Raw genomic sequence first — 14,801 nt, 5'->3', positions numbered from 1 at the left:
TGGACCACAGCAGCAGGACACGGAGTGCAAGGAGCCCAGCCCCTGGGTCAGTCCCCATTTGCTACTTACCAGCAGTGTGGGTTCCCCCTGATGCCTGGAACTAATTGCCATAAACTGAGGGCTTTGAAAAGCACTAATGTGGTCGCTACAGTTCTGGGGCCAGAAGTCCAAAGTCAGTGTGTGGGCAGGACCTCTGGGACTCCAAAGGTTCTTTGCCTCATCCAGCTTCTGGGGTTTACAGACAGTCCTTGACCATCCCTGGCTTGGGGCTGCATCATTGCACTCCCTACCTCCATCTTCACATGGCCTTTTTACAAGGATACCAGCTAGTCATTGCATATACGGCCCGCCCTACTCCAGTGTGACCTCATCTTAACTTGACCACATCTGCAAAGACCCAATTTCCAAATAAGGTCATAGTTACATACCAGCGGTTAAGACTGACATGTCTTTTAAGGAAGTACAATTCGACCCATATCACCAGCTGTGACCCTAGGCAGGGTACTGGTTCCTCCCCTGTGTCCTGGAGCAGGGTGAGCGTGTCCACCCATAAAGCAGAGCAGACAGGCCATCTTCCCTGGAAGCTCCTCAGTGTCCCCCTGCCCAGCTCTGCGACCAGAATTTTTCCCAGCCAGACCCCCAGAGATCCCTGTGCATTTGGCAGTGGGTTAAAGGATTTGGTGCAGGGGCTGCCGCAGCACAAGCACTTCACTTGCGTGTTCGCTGGTTCTTCTGATTCTTTCTCTCCTCCTTGCCCACCCTGCTTTGCGCAAATACGGAGATCGCCTTCCCTGAACCACAATGGCTCCAGGCACCGTGCAGAGGACTGCAGGAGCAACTGAGGCTCCTCCCCTGCCCCCAAGCTGTCACATGTAGCTGGCAAAGAGAACAGCACGTACAGTTTCACGTGTTCCAGCGGCATCGCTGTGATGATCGGACTGGGCCTGGGATGCAGTAGTCCCCATGCAGGTGGAATGTGGTACCCAGCTGGGAGCCTGATACCAAGGCTGGGTTATCTTCTCACCAGCCGCTCATGCTTACCCAGGCAACTGGCTGATGCCTGGACCTGGCAGAGCAGGACACCCACCTGGGCCCTGCTGTTGCCTTGGCAGTGGTAATGGCTGCAGGAAACGCTGTCTCCAGCGGGCACTTCGGGGGCTGAGTGCCTGGGCTGCGTCCTTTTTTCAAACAAATTGTGTCTCCTTGGGAGCCGACTTTTCAGGCAGATGTGAGCTGGGTGCCCAGCCACAACCTGGCTGCAAGTGCCCTGGGAGGCTGAGGGGAAGGGGCAAGGCTCTCCACTGGATAGGAAACAACAGTGTGGATCAAGGCACGGAAAACACCACATCAGCCCTTCTGCTAGCAGGATGATAATACGAAGGTAGGCCACCCCAGTTCTCTCTGACTCTAACTGGCTGCGGGCAGCCTCTCAGCCTCAGTTTTCTCATCTGTAAAATGGAGCTAGTTGTACCACTCACCTTACTGAGGCAGTGTCAGGATGACAGAAGTTAACACATGAAGCATTTAGCACAGGCCTGGTTCATGGAGGGTCCTTCAGAAGGGAGAGCCATTATGCTCTGATGTCATTTGTCACAGCTGTTACACACTGTAGCTATTCCTTAGGAGGTGGCAGCCATTATTACTGTTATCAGCATTGTTGAAGTGATTTGTGCCATGCCCCCCTCCAACCAGACTGGGAGTACACAATGCCAGGCAGTTTCCTTCCTTCCTGTCTTTCTCCTCTGGAGGTGTCCCAGTCCCCACCTTGAACACATGTCCCTGGAAGATAATCACTGATTAATTTGCCTATCAACTAGTTGGGCCAGCAGGTAGCAGTGCCTGTTGGCTAAATTGGGGTCACCTGACCCCTGGGCAGAGCTTACACTGATAAGAGGCATTGAGGGTACAGGCCAAGGTGGTAGATACCCAGATGTGGTCGTAAGGCAGTGAGGCAGTGACAGGTGTGTGGGGCGACACTGTTCACCATAGTAAGAGGTGGCAGCAGCTCGGTGCCCGTCAGCAGTGAGCAGATGGGAATAATGGTGGTCTGTCCACACGATGGCTCACTGCTTGTCCTCAGAAGGAATGAAATGTCAACAGGGGCTGTGGCAAGTGTGGACGTGCACCTTGACACACTGAGGGGAGGAAGCCAGTCACAAAAGGCTGCATGTTACACGGTTGCATTCATCTGAGATGTTCAGAATAGGGAAACCCAGAGACAGGAGGGAGATGTGTCGTCAGGAGCCGAGGGAGGAAAACTAGGGAATGGCTGGCTGTTCCGTGGGTAGAGTTTCTTTTGGGGTGACGAATGCACAGCACTGTGAATTCTAAATCGGTGGTTAATTTTGTGGTGTGTGACTCTATCTTGATAATGGATGTGTGTGTGTGTGTTTACATGATAGCAACACCACCCAGTCCCTTGCAGGACTGAGTCTTGTGCCCAGACTCCCTGGGCAGCCAGGGTCACAGGCTCTTACTGGCAAAACCCCTGAGACTCCAGAGACAATGGGGGGGCCGTTCCTCCCAAGCCTGAGGCAAGAGAAGAATCCCAATCGGAGAAAAAGTGTTCAGCCTCCCCTCAGAAGATTTATACATCAGAGTAGCCTGTCTGTAACAAAAGCAAGCAAGCAAGACACACATTTACAATATTTCTTTAAAACTGGGATCGGAGTACGTCAGTCTCCAGTTCAGCTGCCTAGCTTCTGGTTTTCAGAAGCCCCATCTACTCTGGTGCTTGGGCAGGACACAGGTGTTCCTCTAGAAGTGTGGACTGGTGTTGACCATGCTCACCACTGCCCTGGAAACTGGCCAGAGCCCTGAGGGGGATTTTGTGACCTGGCTGACATGGGACAGCAGGGTCAGGAATAAGACCAAGAGTCTCTGCTCAGAGTCCCCTGGGATGACTGAGAATTATGAATCAGTCTTGGATTGATGATGAAGACCTGGGGGCCATATGGGCAGCATGGGAGTGACATGTGGGAGGTCACACAGCTTTTGTCACATCTGAAGTCAAATGGCTGTCTGTCCATGCTGAGAGGACTTAACGGAAGCCATTCTAGAGGACTAAAGAGAACAAAAATGCCCCTGCCCGAGTATCCAGTCACCTAGAGCCACTGGCTTGGCAGAGAAGGAGAACATGTACGTACACCAGCATAGCCATCATGAGTCTCCAGTCAGGGAGGCCAGGGTGTTGGCCAACCTGCCATTCTCACTAGGGGATATCACACCTTGGAGGAAGAGCCCAAGGCAGATTCCCCGGGTGGGGGATAGAGGCTCGGAGAGGAGCCCTGACAGGAGGAAGCAGGCAGGACCATCTCCTTGTGTCAAGCATGGGGCTGCCTACAGACAGCCTTGTCCTCACAGTGAGTGGGGAAGCTGGTGAGCTGGGATGTGGGGGTATGGTGGCAGAGGGGACTCCGAGGCTTTGAGACTACACTGCCCAGTAGAGCTTTCCGTGATGGAGAAAATGTTCTCCCTCTGCATCGTGCAGTATGGTGGTAGCCACTAGCAACTGCAGGGTGACAGTGTGACCAAGACGTGGGATTGCCACTTGTATCTCATTCTAATTAAGTTCGGTGTGAGCAGCCCCGGGACCTTTCCTGTTGGGCTGCTCTGCTCTAGGACCTGCACCGGGAAGAAGTCAAAGCCAGCTCCTTTGTCTCTGTGGGGTCCTCCTCCAATCTGCAGCTCCACGGAGCACCCATGCGACATCCTCCCTCCGTGACAGGTGGTGGGGAGCATGCGTGCTGTGTGCGTGCGAGCCTCGGAGGCTGCAGCAAGCAGCAGAGCAGCAACCCTATCTTCTCGAGGCGGGCTTCCAGTACATTCCGAGCCACGCCTCTCCTGGCAGGGTGCACATTCCTGGTGGCAGCTTGTCTCCCGTGGAAAAGCCAACAGGCTCTGCTCTCCCAGGCCTGAGAATCCTGGCGTCTATGCCTGCCTGTGCTGCAGGAGCAGTTTCCGGAGAGATGGCGGGTGTTGCCCAGGTAACGCCCCTTCCCTGACAAGCGGAGAGGGTGAGGACGGCAGAGGTGGCTGGCTCTGCCAGACGGGGAGCAGGAGGCTCTGTTGTTAGCTAGTGGGGCGTAGTCACTGATGCCGGGAGCCCTCCTGAGGCCTGCCTGCCTTGGACCACTTGCTCCCAGGACTCGGTAGGTGACAATAATTAGAGTTGTTGTTTAGCCAGGAACTGGGCTCAGTGTTTCATATATATTGTTTCATGGATACTCACAGCAAGCCTTTGACAGAAGTTATTTTCCTACGTTGTAAATAAGGAAACTAAGGTGCACGTAAAAAAAAAAAAAACCTGAAGTTCCATGAGCACCGGGGCCTGTCTGCTTTGCTTCCCATGGTATCCTTGACTCAGAACTTAGCACGGTCCCTGGTACATCGTAATAGATGGTTCCAAGTGATCTTTGTTGAACGATTGGATGATAGATGGACTGATAGGTAGGTGAGTAGTGGATGGATGTTGGATGGATGGGTGGATGGGTGGTGAGTGAGTGGTTGAAGTCATGCTTAGATCTGAGCTGAAGCCTGCTGATTACAGAATCTGTACTCTAAACCACTTAGCCATACTGTCCTTGGCCTTGTCTGTTGACCTCTACCACCCTAGGATGGTGTTTAAAGGAAAAGCTTATTTGAGGTATAATTTAAATACCATAAAATTCACCTATTACAAGTATGCAGTTTAACAATTTGAGGAAATTTACAGCCACAATCTAGTTTGAGAACATTTTCCACCATCCCAAAAGATGCCCCGTGCTACTTGCAGTCTAATCCCTATTGCCGCTCCTCAGCCCGCAGCAACAGCTGGTCCACTTTCTGTCTATAAATTTGCCTTTTCTAGACACTTCATGTGGAGAGAATCATACAGTGTCTTTCGTGTCTGCCTTCTTTCACCTGGCATACTGGTTGTGGGGTTCACCCATGTTGCAGTAGTTTGAGTTCAGTCCTTTTTGTGGCCCAATACTATTCTGTGGTATGGGCTATGCTGCATCTTGTTTATTTGTTCATAGATGGGTGCACAGTGGGGTTGTTTCTTGGGCGTTTGTGTGCTTGTCTTTGTGTGGAGTATGTTTTTCTTTCTGTTAGGCAGATTTCTAGGTGTGGAGTTGTGGGGCCATATGACAAGCTTATGTTTATCATTTTAAGAAACGGCTACACTGTTTTCCAGTGTGGCTGTACAGTTTACCCTCCAGCCCACCCCACACCACCACCAATGCACAAAGATCCATTTTTCTACATCTTTGCCAACACTTGCTATAGTCTGCCCTTCCCATCATAGCTATGCTAGCGGATATAAAATGTTGCTTCCTTATGCTTTTATTCAGTGTGCATTTCCCTGATGGCTAACCTTGGTGAGCATATTTCTGCATAATTACTTCTAGGCTGGCATTTGACCTTGCGAGCTGGGACTTGGCAAGCTTTCTCTGTAAAGAGCCAGATTGCAGCTGCTTGGGGCTTTGTGGACCACATTCGATTTCTGGTGTATGTTGTCTCCACCCCCAACTCTTAGAAGAACCCTTAAAACCATTTTTGGTTTCATGTGTACAAACAGACAGGAGTCTGGCTTTGACTCACCCATGTTTGTCTACCCCATGTTAAGTCAGCACCTGTTTTCATAACCCCACTCATGTGCCCAGCCACAGGGCAGTTCCACGAGGCCCCTATAATCTACCCAGCTCAAAGGACTCCAGCGGCCTGTGGAGTCCACACCAGATAAACTGCTAGGCCCCCCACACAGTGGGGGAACTGCAGACTCAGTGGGAGGAGCCTGGTGATAGATCCAGGGGCCCAGGGAGCCTGGGTCGGGTCTCCAGAGGTCACCCGGTCCCAGCCCACCATGATTCACTGCCTGGTGAGCTCATCAGAGTTCCTGGGATGAGACGTGCTGATGTGTCACCTGGGGTGTGGCCAGGCCCTGTAGCCCTGGGCAGGTGGCCCCCGTGCCAGGGTTCAGAGCCTCTTTGGAGTCCCCCATGCCTGAGACTTAATAGCCCACCCTCCACCTGTAGTTCCCGCCAGCTACTCCTATGACCCCGACACTCTCTGGTCACTGGCATCTGGCTCTCAGAGCCTCATGGTTGGTTTCTGGCCCTCACCACCCATCACCAATCATTCTTGACACCTGCTTTGGTATTTCTTGGTGAATCCATCTTGCCTGTCCACCTAGCTCCACTGGCCCTAACCAATGTGACCAGAAGAGCAAGAGCTTTGGAGGCAACTGGAGCAAGTTTTGACTCCTGCCTGTGTCTTTCTGGCTGCTTGATTTGGGGTGAGTCACTTCCCTTCCCTGGGCAGTAGCAGTCTTGTAAATGGTTGCTAACAGTTACACCACAGAAGTTGTGGCCACCCTCACCCCAACATCACCTGCCAGCTGTAGGCAGGTGAGTCACTGTGAACACCGTGACTGCCCACGGGTTTATGACTCTGGACACAAGACAGCCAGGAGTGCTGGAGATTAAAGGGAGTCTGTGGACAATCGCCCTGCTCCCCGCTTCTTGGCTGGTCACTTTTTGGGTAGATCTGCACCGCCTCTGAGTCCCCTGCAGGACTGAGCACCTGCTGTCCAAGTGGCTAGAGTTGCTGTGCTGTCAGACAGCGTTCACCTCTCCGGCTGTTTCTCTTCCTGTCTCCACCACTGTTTCTTCCTACAGTTGCTTTGCAAATCAATAAGCCACTTGCACCTAATCCCTTGTCTTAGAGTCTGCTTTCAGGGAGCCTTCACCTACTAACCCTGTACCTCACAGGGTTAGTGTGCAGACTAAATGAGACACTGTTCATCAGAACCTTGCACCATGCCAGACATGTGGCATGTGCCCACTAAATGTCAGTCATCTTGTAGCCTCTGGCACCTGGCTTGATCACTGACTCTGCAGCAGGTGCCCAGCACGCACATGAAGCTGTGGTCCTCACTCTAAAGAGGGGCGGTCAGTGAGCACCAAGGCTAGGCCACCCCTAGCAAGGGCTGGTCTCGGAAGCCATGTTGGTGCAGACGTTGCCGGTGGGTCCTGCTTTGACTCTGTGGAGTGCAGGAGGCTGACTATGGCTGCCCACCCCACAGGCTTGGTTGTATTTTACAGAGTTGTGTTTGGGTTTGTTTGTTTTCAGGGGAGATTGTTTGTTTTCCCTGTTTTTTCAGTGCTTTGAGACAGGGTCGTGCCGTGTATCTCTGCCTGGCCTGGAACTCAAGATTCTCCCACCTCAGCCTCCTGAGTGCCAGGATTACAGGCATGTACCACCACACCCTGCTGTATTTTGTAGAATTTAAATGAGGGGTGGCTGGAAAAATGCTCACCAAATATTAATGATGGCTATTTCTGGGTTGTGGGATTTTTGAGACCTTTTAAAATTTATCCTCCCCTTTGTGCTTTTCAGTATGGTTTAAATTGTTTGCAATGAGCATGAATTATCCTCACAAAAAGAGTGAAGTCATTCCTCTTTCAAAAGTAAATAACTTGCAGCCTATCCACAGGCAGCCACTGAGAGCCTTAGCCATGCTCACTGTGGATGACATGGGGACAGATCATTGTGGTTTTGTCTGGAGCTCACTCGGTGGCGAATTTTCTGTGATGATTTCATGGTCACTTAAAAATTAATGACGTTCTCTGGGTACAAATGAAAGCCTCAGAGCCCGGGGCTCAAGGGAGCGTGCACCCTGGGCTGGCTGGGATCTTGGAGTGGGAAGCGTCCGGGCCGTGTTACATCTGGACACTTTGTGTTTTGCCTGGATGTGGTCACACAGCTAGGGCAGCACTTCCTGTTCACAGCGCTGGGGCAGGATGGCCTTGGTTGGCAGTAACCAGGAAGGCACTGGTGACTGTCCAGAGAAGCCTCAGAGGATGGAGTGCATCATGCCACTAAAGTAAAGGAGTCTAGCGACACTCGTCACTGTAGTCACCATCAGCAGCTTATTTGCCAGTCACTAAGCACTCACCCCGGCAGAACTCACCCTGTACTTCTTCCAGTCCTTCAGGATCTGGAAATCTGTAATTGCTCTGGTTCCCTCCATCTGCCACGTGCAAACCGCTGTCTTCACCTCAGAAGCCCGATTCCCTGGTGCCACTGCCAGGAAGAGCGTGTCTCTTCCTAATTCTTGATGCAGAACAAGGGCCTGAGCTCTGAGCAGTGAGAACCAGGGAGCTACAAGAGGGGAGAGAACAGTGGGCAGATGAAAAAAGGGGAAGAGAAAAAAGAGAAAAGTGTAAGAGAGCTGGGAGGGGGAGACTCAAAAACGTTTTGGATGCAAGTTTCTGTGGGTGATGCTGGTGACATCACGATGGGGGATGATCAAGTGAGAGGCCCCAGGAAAGCATGGGGTGTGAAAAAGGAAATGGAATACTCTTGTGTATTTGCCGTGGGATATACATTTCGTGCCTGTGAAGTTTGTCAGAAGCTAAGTAAAGAAAAGAAGTAAAAAGTAAAAAAAGAGCCATTCCACCTGGACTGCAGAAGGGAGTGAACTGTGTGTGTCTGGGATTTAAACGGGCTACACACTGTGTTCTTGGGCCTGTACAGATGAGGGATCCGGGGCCCAGCAGACGGAATGCTCATAGGAAGGTGTGGCTGGCTTCAAATTTGACCTCTCATCCGCCACAATGCCTCCCTCGACAGTCAACTACTGGATCTGACACGGAACATATCCCTCCCAACACTTTGGTTTTTACACCGTTTTCTAAAACCATTTCACAATTCTTAACCCAGAAACAGGGCTCAGGGAGACTGTGGAGGCCTGTGAGTTTCTGTTTGAACCCAATAGTCAACGGAGGTCCCTTCCTCCTCCTTTCCCCTATCCTCATTCAGACTTGGGTTCAGAGATTGTGACATGTCACCCCAGCTGGCTGATGGTGCAGTGAGACTAAAATTAGGTTTTCCCAGTGGAGCGGGGCACTTAATGAAGGAGTCCATCCAGTTAGAAAGTCCTGGCAGGCGGAACCAAGACTGGAGGGAGCAGTGGGCTGGAACATCCGCCTTCCAGCCTCTGTTTCCATGATGTCAGAGAGGCGGAACTGACTTGGCCTCAAATCCACGAGGCCGCAGCCCCCGCCCTGCCACTCTGGCTTTGGAAGCCAGCAAAGGTGAGCATACTCTGTGTTCCTTGCCAGGTGGATCCTGATGGAGCCTCTCCTGGCTGGGGCTGTTCCTGGCCCTCACTCTGGCTGTCATGTTCTGTTGCTGAGCACCACCCTCCAGGGCCCTCTTAGGATAGCAGAAGCAGCCCCTCCGGCTCAGAGCCCTCTGTGGGCCGGGAATGTTCCACTCTTACGGAACTCAAGAACTGGGGGACTAAGTTTGGCAGAAGACACGATCTGAAAGAGAAATCTCTTCCTACACGTTTTTACGTCATTGGGAACAATGGGAAATTGCTCTACTGGTGTGAGGAGCCCGGCTGTCTGCAGGCGCATCCTGTGGCCTTGGATAAAAGCCTTCCCTTCTTCATGTGCCCATTTCTTCATGGGGAGGGAGCATCCAGGCTGACAGCTTCTCAGGCCATTTCACCCTAGCATGTGTGTTCTTTCATCTAATCAGCGACGTGTTTGTGTCTCTTTACTTCTCCCACCCAGAAAAAAATTTACAAATACAAGAAAGTCCTGAGTAACCCAAGCCGTTGGGAAGTTGTCTTGAAAGAGATCCGGACACTGGTGGATATGGCCCTTACGTCCCCCCTGCAGGATGACTCCATCAACCAAGCTCCACTGGAAATTGTCTCGAAGCTGCTCTCAGAGGTGAGCGTTCCCCCAGCCCCTTTGCACCCTTCCCCTAACACTAGCTGTGTTCACCTCTGCGGGGCACCTTTCCGAGCAGTATACTCAAGCAGAGCTCCACCCAGGGTGGAAGGAAGTGAGCACTCCCCACCCAGCAATGGAGGACAGCAGAGGGGGAGGCTCATTTGCTCCAGTTGCCTCAGTTGCACTGTCCAGGCTTGTCCGGGGATGATGGCAGGGGACTGTTGTCCAGCCAAGCCCAGGTCAGACTCAGAGCCTGGCCTGATGGGTCAACAGCAACAGCCATGGCCCTGGATGAGGTGTCAACCCAGGGCTTCTCTGTTTATTTGTGAAGGGAGTACATCAGTGAGGCTCCAGAGTGCCCTCCCGTCCTGCTCTCCTGCAGCTGGGACCGTAGCTTAGCCCAGCTCCATCTCTCCCATCCCCATTTCCCCCAGCCCCAGCCCTAGCCCAAGGCAGCTCTCTGCCCCTGTCACCTCCTATAGGCTTTGTTTACCTCACTTGGGGCTTTAAAAACCCGATTTCACAGCCAAATGGGAATTTCCAGGTTGTCTTTTTAAAAACAATCAGAAAACCCAGCCAAGTGTACAGCTGTCACTGCCTTGCATCGCACATGGGATGGTCCAGCGCTGTCAGCCTTGCCTGGCGGCTCCATGCCGGAGGAGGGCATATTGAGTGCCAGGCACTGCCCTGGCCCCAGAATGAAGCCGAACCCTGCCCTCCTGGAGCCTATGTTCCAGCAAGGAGAGAAAAACTCAGTCAGTCCCGCTGTCTGTGTGCTGCGTTCCAGTGCTAATCTCAGCGCTCTCTGCCTGTGTGGTGCCTGGGGACCCAGGGGGCTGAATGGCTCCTGATTCGAAATCATCAGAGTCTAGCTTCTGTTCCCCTCCCCTGGGCCTATCCCCGCCTGCACACTGTCTCCCACACACGCCCTGTTGTCCACTCGCTGAACGCCCAGACTGGGCACTGCTCCTCAGTCCAGGAACCTAGTCTGTGACGTTGAGTGGAGAGTCCCTTGCTTGGAGGAGGGGAAGCTGAGATAGAGAGTGGTGGCAGTGACTGTCACAGGCAGAGGGGCAGGAGTCACGTTGGCAGGGGAGACAGCCTCACTTCCCAGAATTGTAAAGATCAGACTCTGAATCGACTCACGCTCAAGGCCTCAAATCACGAGACCACGTGCCCAGTGGCCAGCCCCAAGTTCAAGCTTCATATCTGGAGGAAAGGAAGGCAGGAAGGCAGCTCACCTTCCACAAGCCAGGCAGATATCACAGGCCACACCACTGCATTCTGCCCGTCTTCACTTATGTGAGGAAACTGAGGCCCAGGGTCATTGAGTGACTTCCTCAGCTCACAGGTTCAGAGCTGAGGATTCTACCCCAGGGCTGCCTGGCTCTTTCATCAGAAGACCGTGTTGCCCGGCCCTTCAGTCCCACTAGGCTGGACCACCTTGACACACTGTCAAATTAGTATAGAGACCCAGACAGCAGATGACCTCTGCTAGCCTTCACACTAATTCTGGGGTTTTTAAGCAAGGGTCTCAAAGTCAGCTGACCCTCAAGTGCTAAAAGGGAGGGAAAAAGACATTTAAAGGCTGGGTGTGGTGGAGCATACCTGTAATCCTACTACTAGGGAGGCTGAGGCAGGAGGATTATTTGTGGGTTTTTTTTTTTCTCCACAAATATATAAATCATTTATTATTCAGGTCCATTAACCTCCACTGTCTTCCCCTTCCCTGCTTCCCTCTTCCTCTCCCTCCCATGCCCAGTGTCTTAATAGTCCCTCTTCTATTTTCTTTCTTTTTTTTTTTTTTTTGTGGGTACTGGAGTTTGAACTCAGAGCCTACACCTTGAGCCACTCCACCAGCCCTTTTTTGTGATGAGTTTTTCGAGATAGGATCTCCTGAACTAATTTCCTGGGCTAGCTTTGAACCTCAGTCCTTCTAATCTCTGCCTCCTGAATCACTAGGATTGCAAGTGTGAGCCACCAGCACCTGGCTTTCTTGCTTTCTTTCTTTTCTTTTTAATTGTTGTTGTACTGGGGGGTACACTGTGGCATTTACAAAAGTGCTTACGTTATGTCATAGTTGAATTCACCTCCTCCGTGGTTCTCCTTTGCTCTCTCTCCCCCCATTCCTGGAACAGTTTCAACAGGTCTCAGTTTTCCATTTTCATACATGAGTACATAATATTCCTACCATATTCACCCTCCCACACCCTTTCCTTATAGCCTCTCACTAGTACCAATCCCCCAGACAGGTCCTGTTTTGTGAGGTAGGAGGATTGTGAGTTTGAGGCTAGCCTTAGAGAACAGACAGACAAACAGAGAATGAGAGTGTTTCCCTACTGTGAACCATAGCAAAGCGGCCCTGCACAGGTTACTGGCCCTCTCCTTGCCCCGGTTCAGCTGTGTACTTGCCAAGGCAAGTCCTCATGTCACAGAATTAAGGACAGGATCCTCTAATGCTTATAGAATCGTTATGGCAGGGAGCCTTGTGCACGATCACAGTGTCAGTGTCATGAGAACTTGTTATGATCTAGGTCCAGTAAACACCTCCACCAGGTACCTAGAGGGGACAGCTGGCTGTCACATCTCTGCCCTTACCACTCTTTTTTGATAGAGCATATGGGGCTGGCTTCTTTCTCTCTCTCTACACACATTGCTCATTCTCTTTCTTTTTTTTTTTTTTTTTCTTTTGGTACTGGGGTTTGAGCTCAGGGTTCATGCTTGATAGGCAGGAATTCTACCACTTGAGCCACTCCGCCAGCCCTACACATGTTTCTGAGTCCTCTTCTGAAGAGGCTCCAGGCATTGCCAAACCAACCATAAGATGGAAAGGTGGTGGGATGATATTGAGGTGGCAAAAACTTAAGAAGTGTCTGTCTACCAGCAAAGTCTCTGGTGGTGTCCCTGACTTGGAGCCTGGGCCTCTGTGGAGTACCTTAGCTTGGGATTCAGGTGCCACTCTACCGCACTGGTACAGAGCTCTTATGTAGTGCCGAGACACCGTGAGCTCATCGCACTTGTGAGTAGAGAGCCGGCTTCCATTTCCCTGCTTGGTGACTGATGTAGAACAGTCTACCATAAAACAGGCCACTCCAACGCCACCATTCACAGACCAAAAAGATGTGCCTGTCAGCCTGTCATCCCTGCTACACAGGAGATGTAGATAAGTCTGAGGCTGGCATGGGCAAAAACGTGAGATCCTATCTGAAAACTATAGAAAATGGGCAGAAGGTGTGGCTCAAGTAATAGAGCACCTGCCTTGAAAACATGAGGTCCTGATTAAAACCCCAGTACTACCCCAACCCCACCCCCAAAAAAGTGGAGGGACAGCCATACTTGGTCTCAGGGGCTGAAAATAGTTTGAGACCCTCTGACCTTTGGATCCACAGATTGCATTTTCATGATTGTGTTTTTCTTCTTCCTCTGTTCCACTGTTTAGAACACAAACCTGACCCCTCAGGAGCATGAGAACATCATTGTGGTAAGTTCCTCTCAGTCCCTGCACCCCTACCTACCATCCAAACCCACCCTGTCCTGGTCTAAGATACTTCTCGAAGCCCCAGCATATTCCACAGCCCCGGTCCTTGCTTGGTTCTGTCTTTCCTACGAAGCCCAAGCTGACTGTGTGTAAGGGTGATTATTTGGGGTTCCTGGCAAATGCGCCTGACTTACTGGCTCCTTATTGAGTCTGCTCAGGGAGGCAGAGGCAGGACTTGGCAAGACTGGATCATTTATTCACAGCCTTCACCCTGTTAGCTGAAGGTAAATGGCTCTTTCCTGCCTCGGGACATGTCTCCGCATTAATCCTCAAATAGAACTTGATATTTAAAGTGAGATGATATTCTCTCTGACTTAATGATGATAAACACACCTTTGGGGCAAAATATCTTCCTGGGCGATTTTAACCATGCAATGTGACTCTCACTAGGGAAGAGGAAGAAATGAAATTGCCCCTACTTTGTGCAAGTCCTGCACTGTGTTTGAATCCACAGATGACTGATACGACCCACATGGAGTTCACCATCTGTCGTAGGAAGACAAATGTGATCACTGCAAAATAGAAGCAGAAGCAGGCAGTAATAGAGACGGGAATGATATCTGGGAAATCTGGGAAAGGAACCAGAAAGTTTCCTGGAGGCAGTGACATCTGAACTGGGTTTTGAAGGATCAGTTAGGAGTTGCCAGGTGACAAAACTGGGTAAAGGCATCCTGGAAAGAAGAAGCAGAATACAAGAGTACAGAGGATTAAAGCAACATGGCATATTCTGGAAGCTTTAGCATTGCTACAGTATAAAGCATAAGAAAAGGGAAGCTGGGAGACAGAACTAGAAATGGAAGCTAGAGGAGAGAGAGAAGCTGGAGCAAACCTGCCCTGAAGGTCCCGCAGCTGCAGCCTGTCAGACAGGAGCTCTGTGCCCCTCAGGCTCTTCCCACCTGAATCAGGGTTCTAGGACCCACCCCTCTGCCCTGGGTAGCCCAGCTGAGTGCTGTAAGCTCAGAAGAAGATGAGCTCTGGGCCTGCATCACAGGTGGCAGAGGTGACAGCACCTCTTCCCCCCAACCCAGTGCATGAAGCAGGTACTCAGTGGATATTGGCCAAAATTCCTACACCCCACTGTGAACACCTGTGTCTTCTCTTGCCAGAACAGGGAAACCTGGGCACCCCAGTCACCCTCCAGCCCCTTCTCTGAAGTCCTGTCAATGAATCGTTCATGTGACCCACATTTGTTGAGCGGGGAGCATGAGTGTTCAGCACTCCAGCTCTGTCCTGCAGACCGGGGCCCTGGCAGGTCATCTCAGAATTAGAAACCGTCCTGGTTGAGGGTCAAGGTTTCTTCTGGGTGTTCGGGGAGCACAGAGGAGAGGCATTTAACTTAACTTCCTCTGTTAGGGGGTGCCGAAAGGAGATAACAGAGTTAGGGGGTTCCAGGAGGAGGTGAATGAGCCATCTTACAGGATGGATGAGACTGTCATTTGTAGGGAAAGGCAGTCCAGCCAGGGGACCAGCAGGTGTGCAGCCAGGAGGAGCAGGAGAGCATGGAAGAGGGTCTCCCTCTCTCTTGTGGGTCC

The 14,801-nt window shown here is 51.5% G+C and overlaps 1 protein-coding gene across 3 annotated transcripts in view; it reads left to right on the top strand.

Moving 5' to 3' along the window:
- Positions 1–14,801, top strand: part of Cmip (c-Maf inducing protein) — a 204,081-nt gene that overhangs the window by 146,409 nt on the left and 42,871 nt on the right. For 2 of the 3 annotated variants that reach the window (XM_074055585.1, XM_020179750.2), the window contains exons 4-5: positions 9,567–9,728; positions 13,171–13,212. In XM_074055585.1, coding sequence (XP_073911686.1) covers positions 9,567–9,728; positions 13,171–13,212 — 204 coding nt within the window. Of the gene's footprint in view, positions 1–1,592; positions 3,987–9,566; positions 9,729–13,170; positions 13,213–14,801 lie in introns of those variants that run through there. The other variant, XM_074055586.1, reaches the window with a different exon arrangement.

Source organism: Castor canadensis, chromosome 15 (assembly GCF_047511655.1).
Source record: "Castor canadensis chromosome 15, mCasCan1.hap1v2, whole genome shotgun sequence".
Lineage (NCBI taxonomy): Eukaryota > Metazoa > Chordata > Mammalia > Rodentia > Castoridae > Castor > Castor canadensis.
Note: the sequence above shows the minus strand (reverse complement) of the source record. Positions and strands in the feature narration are given on the sequence as shown.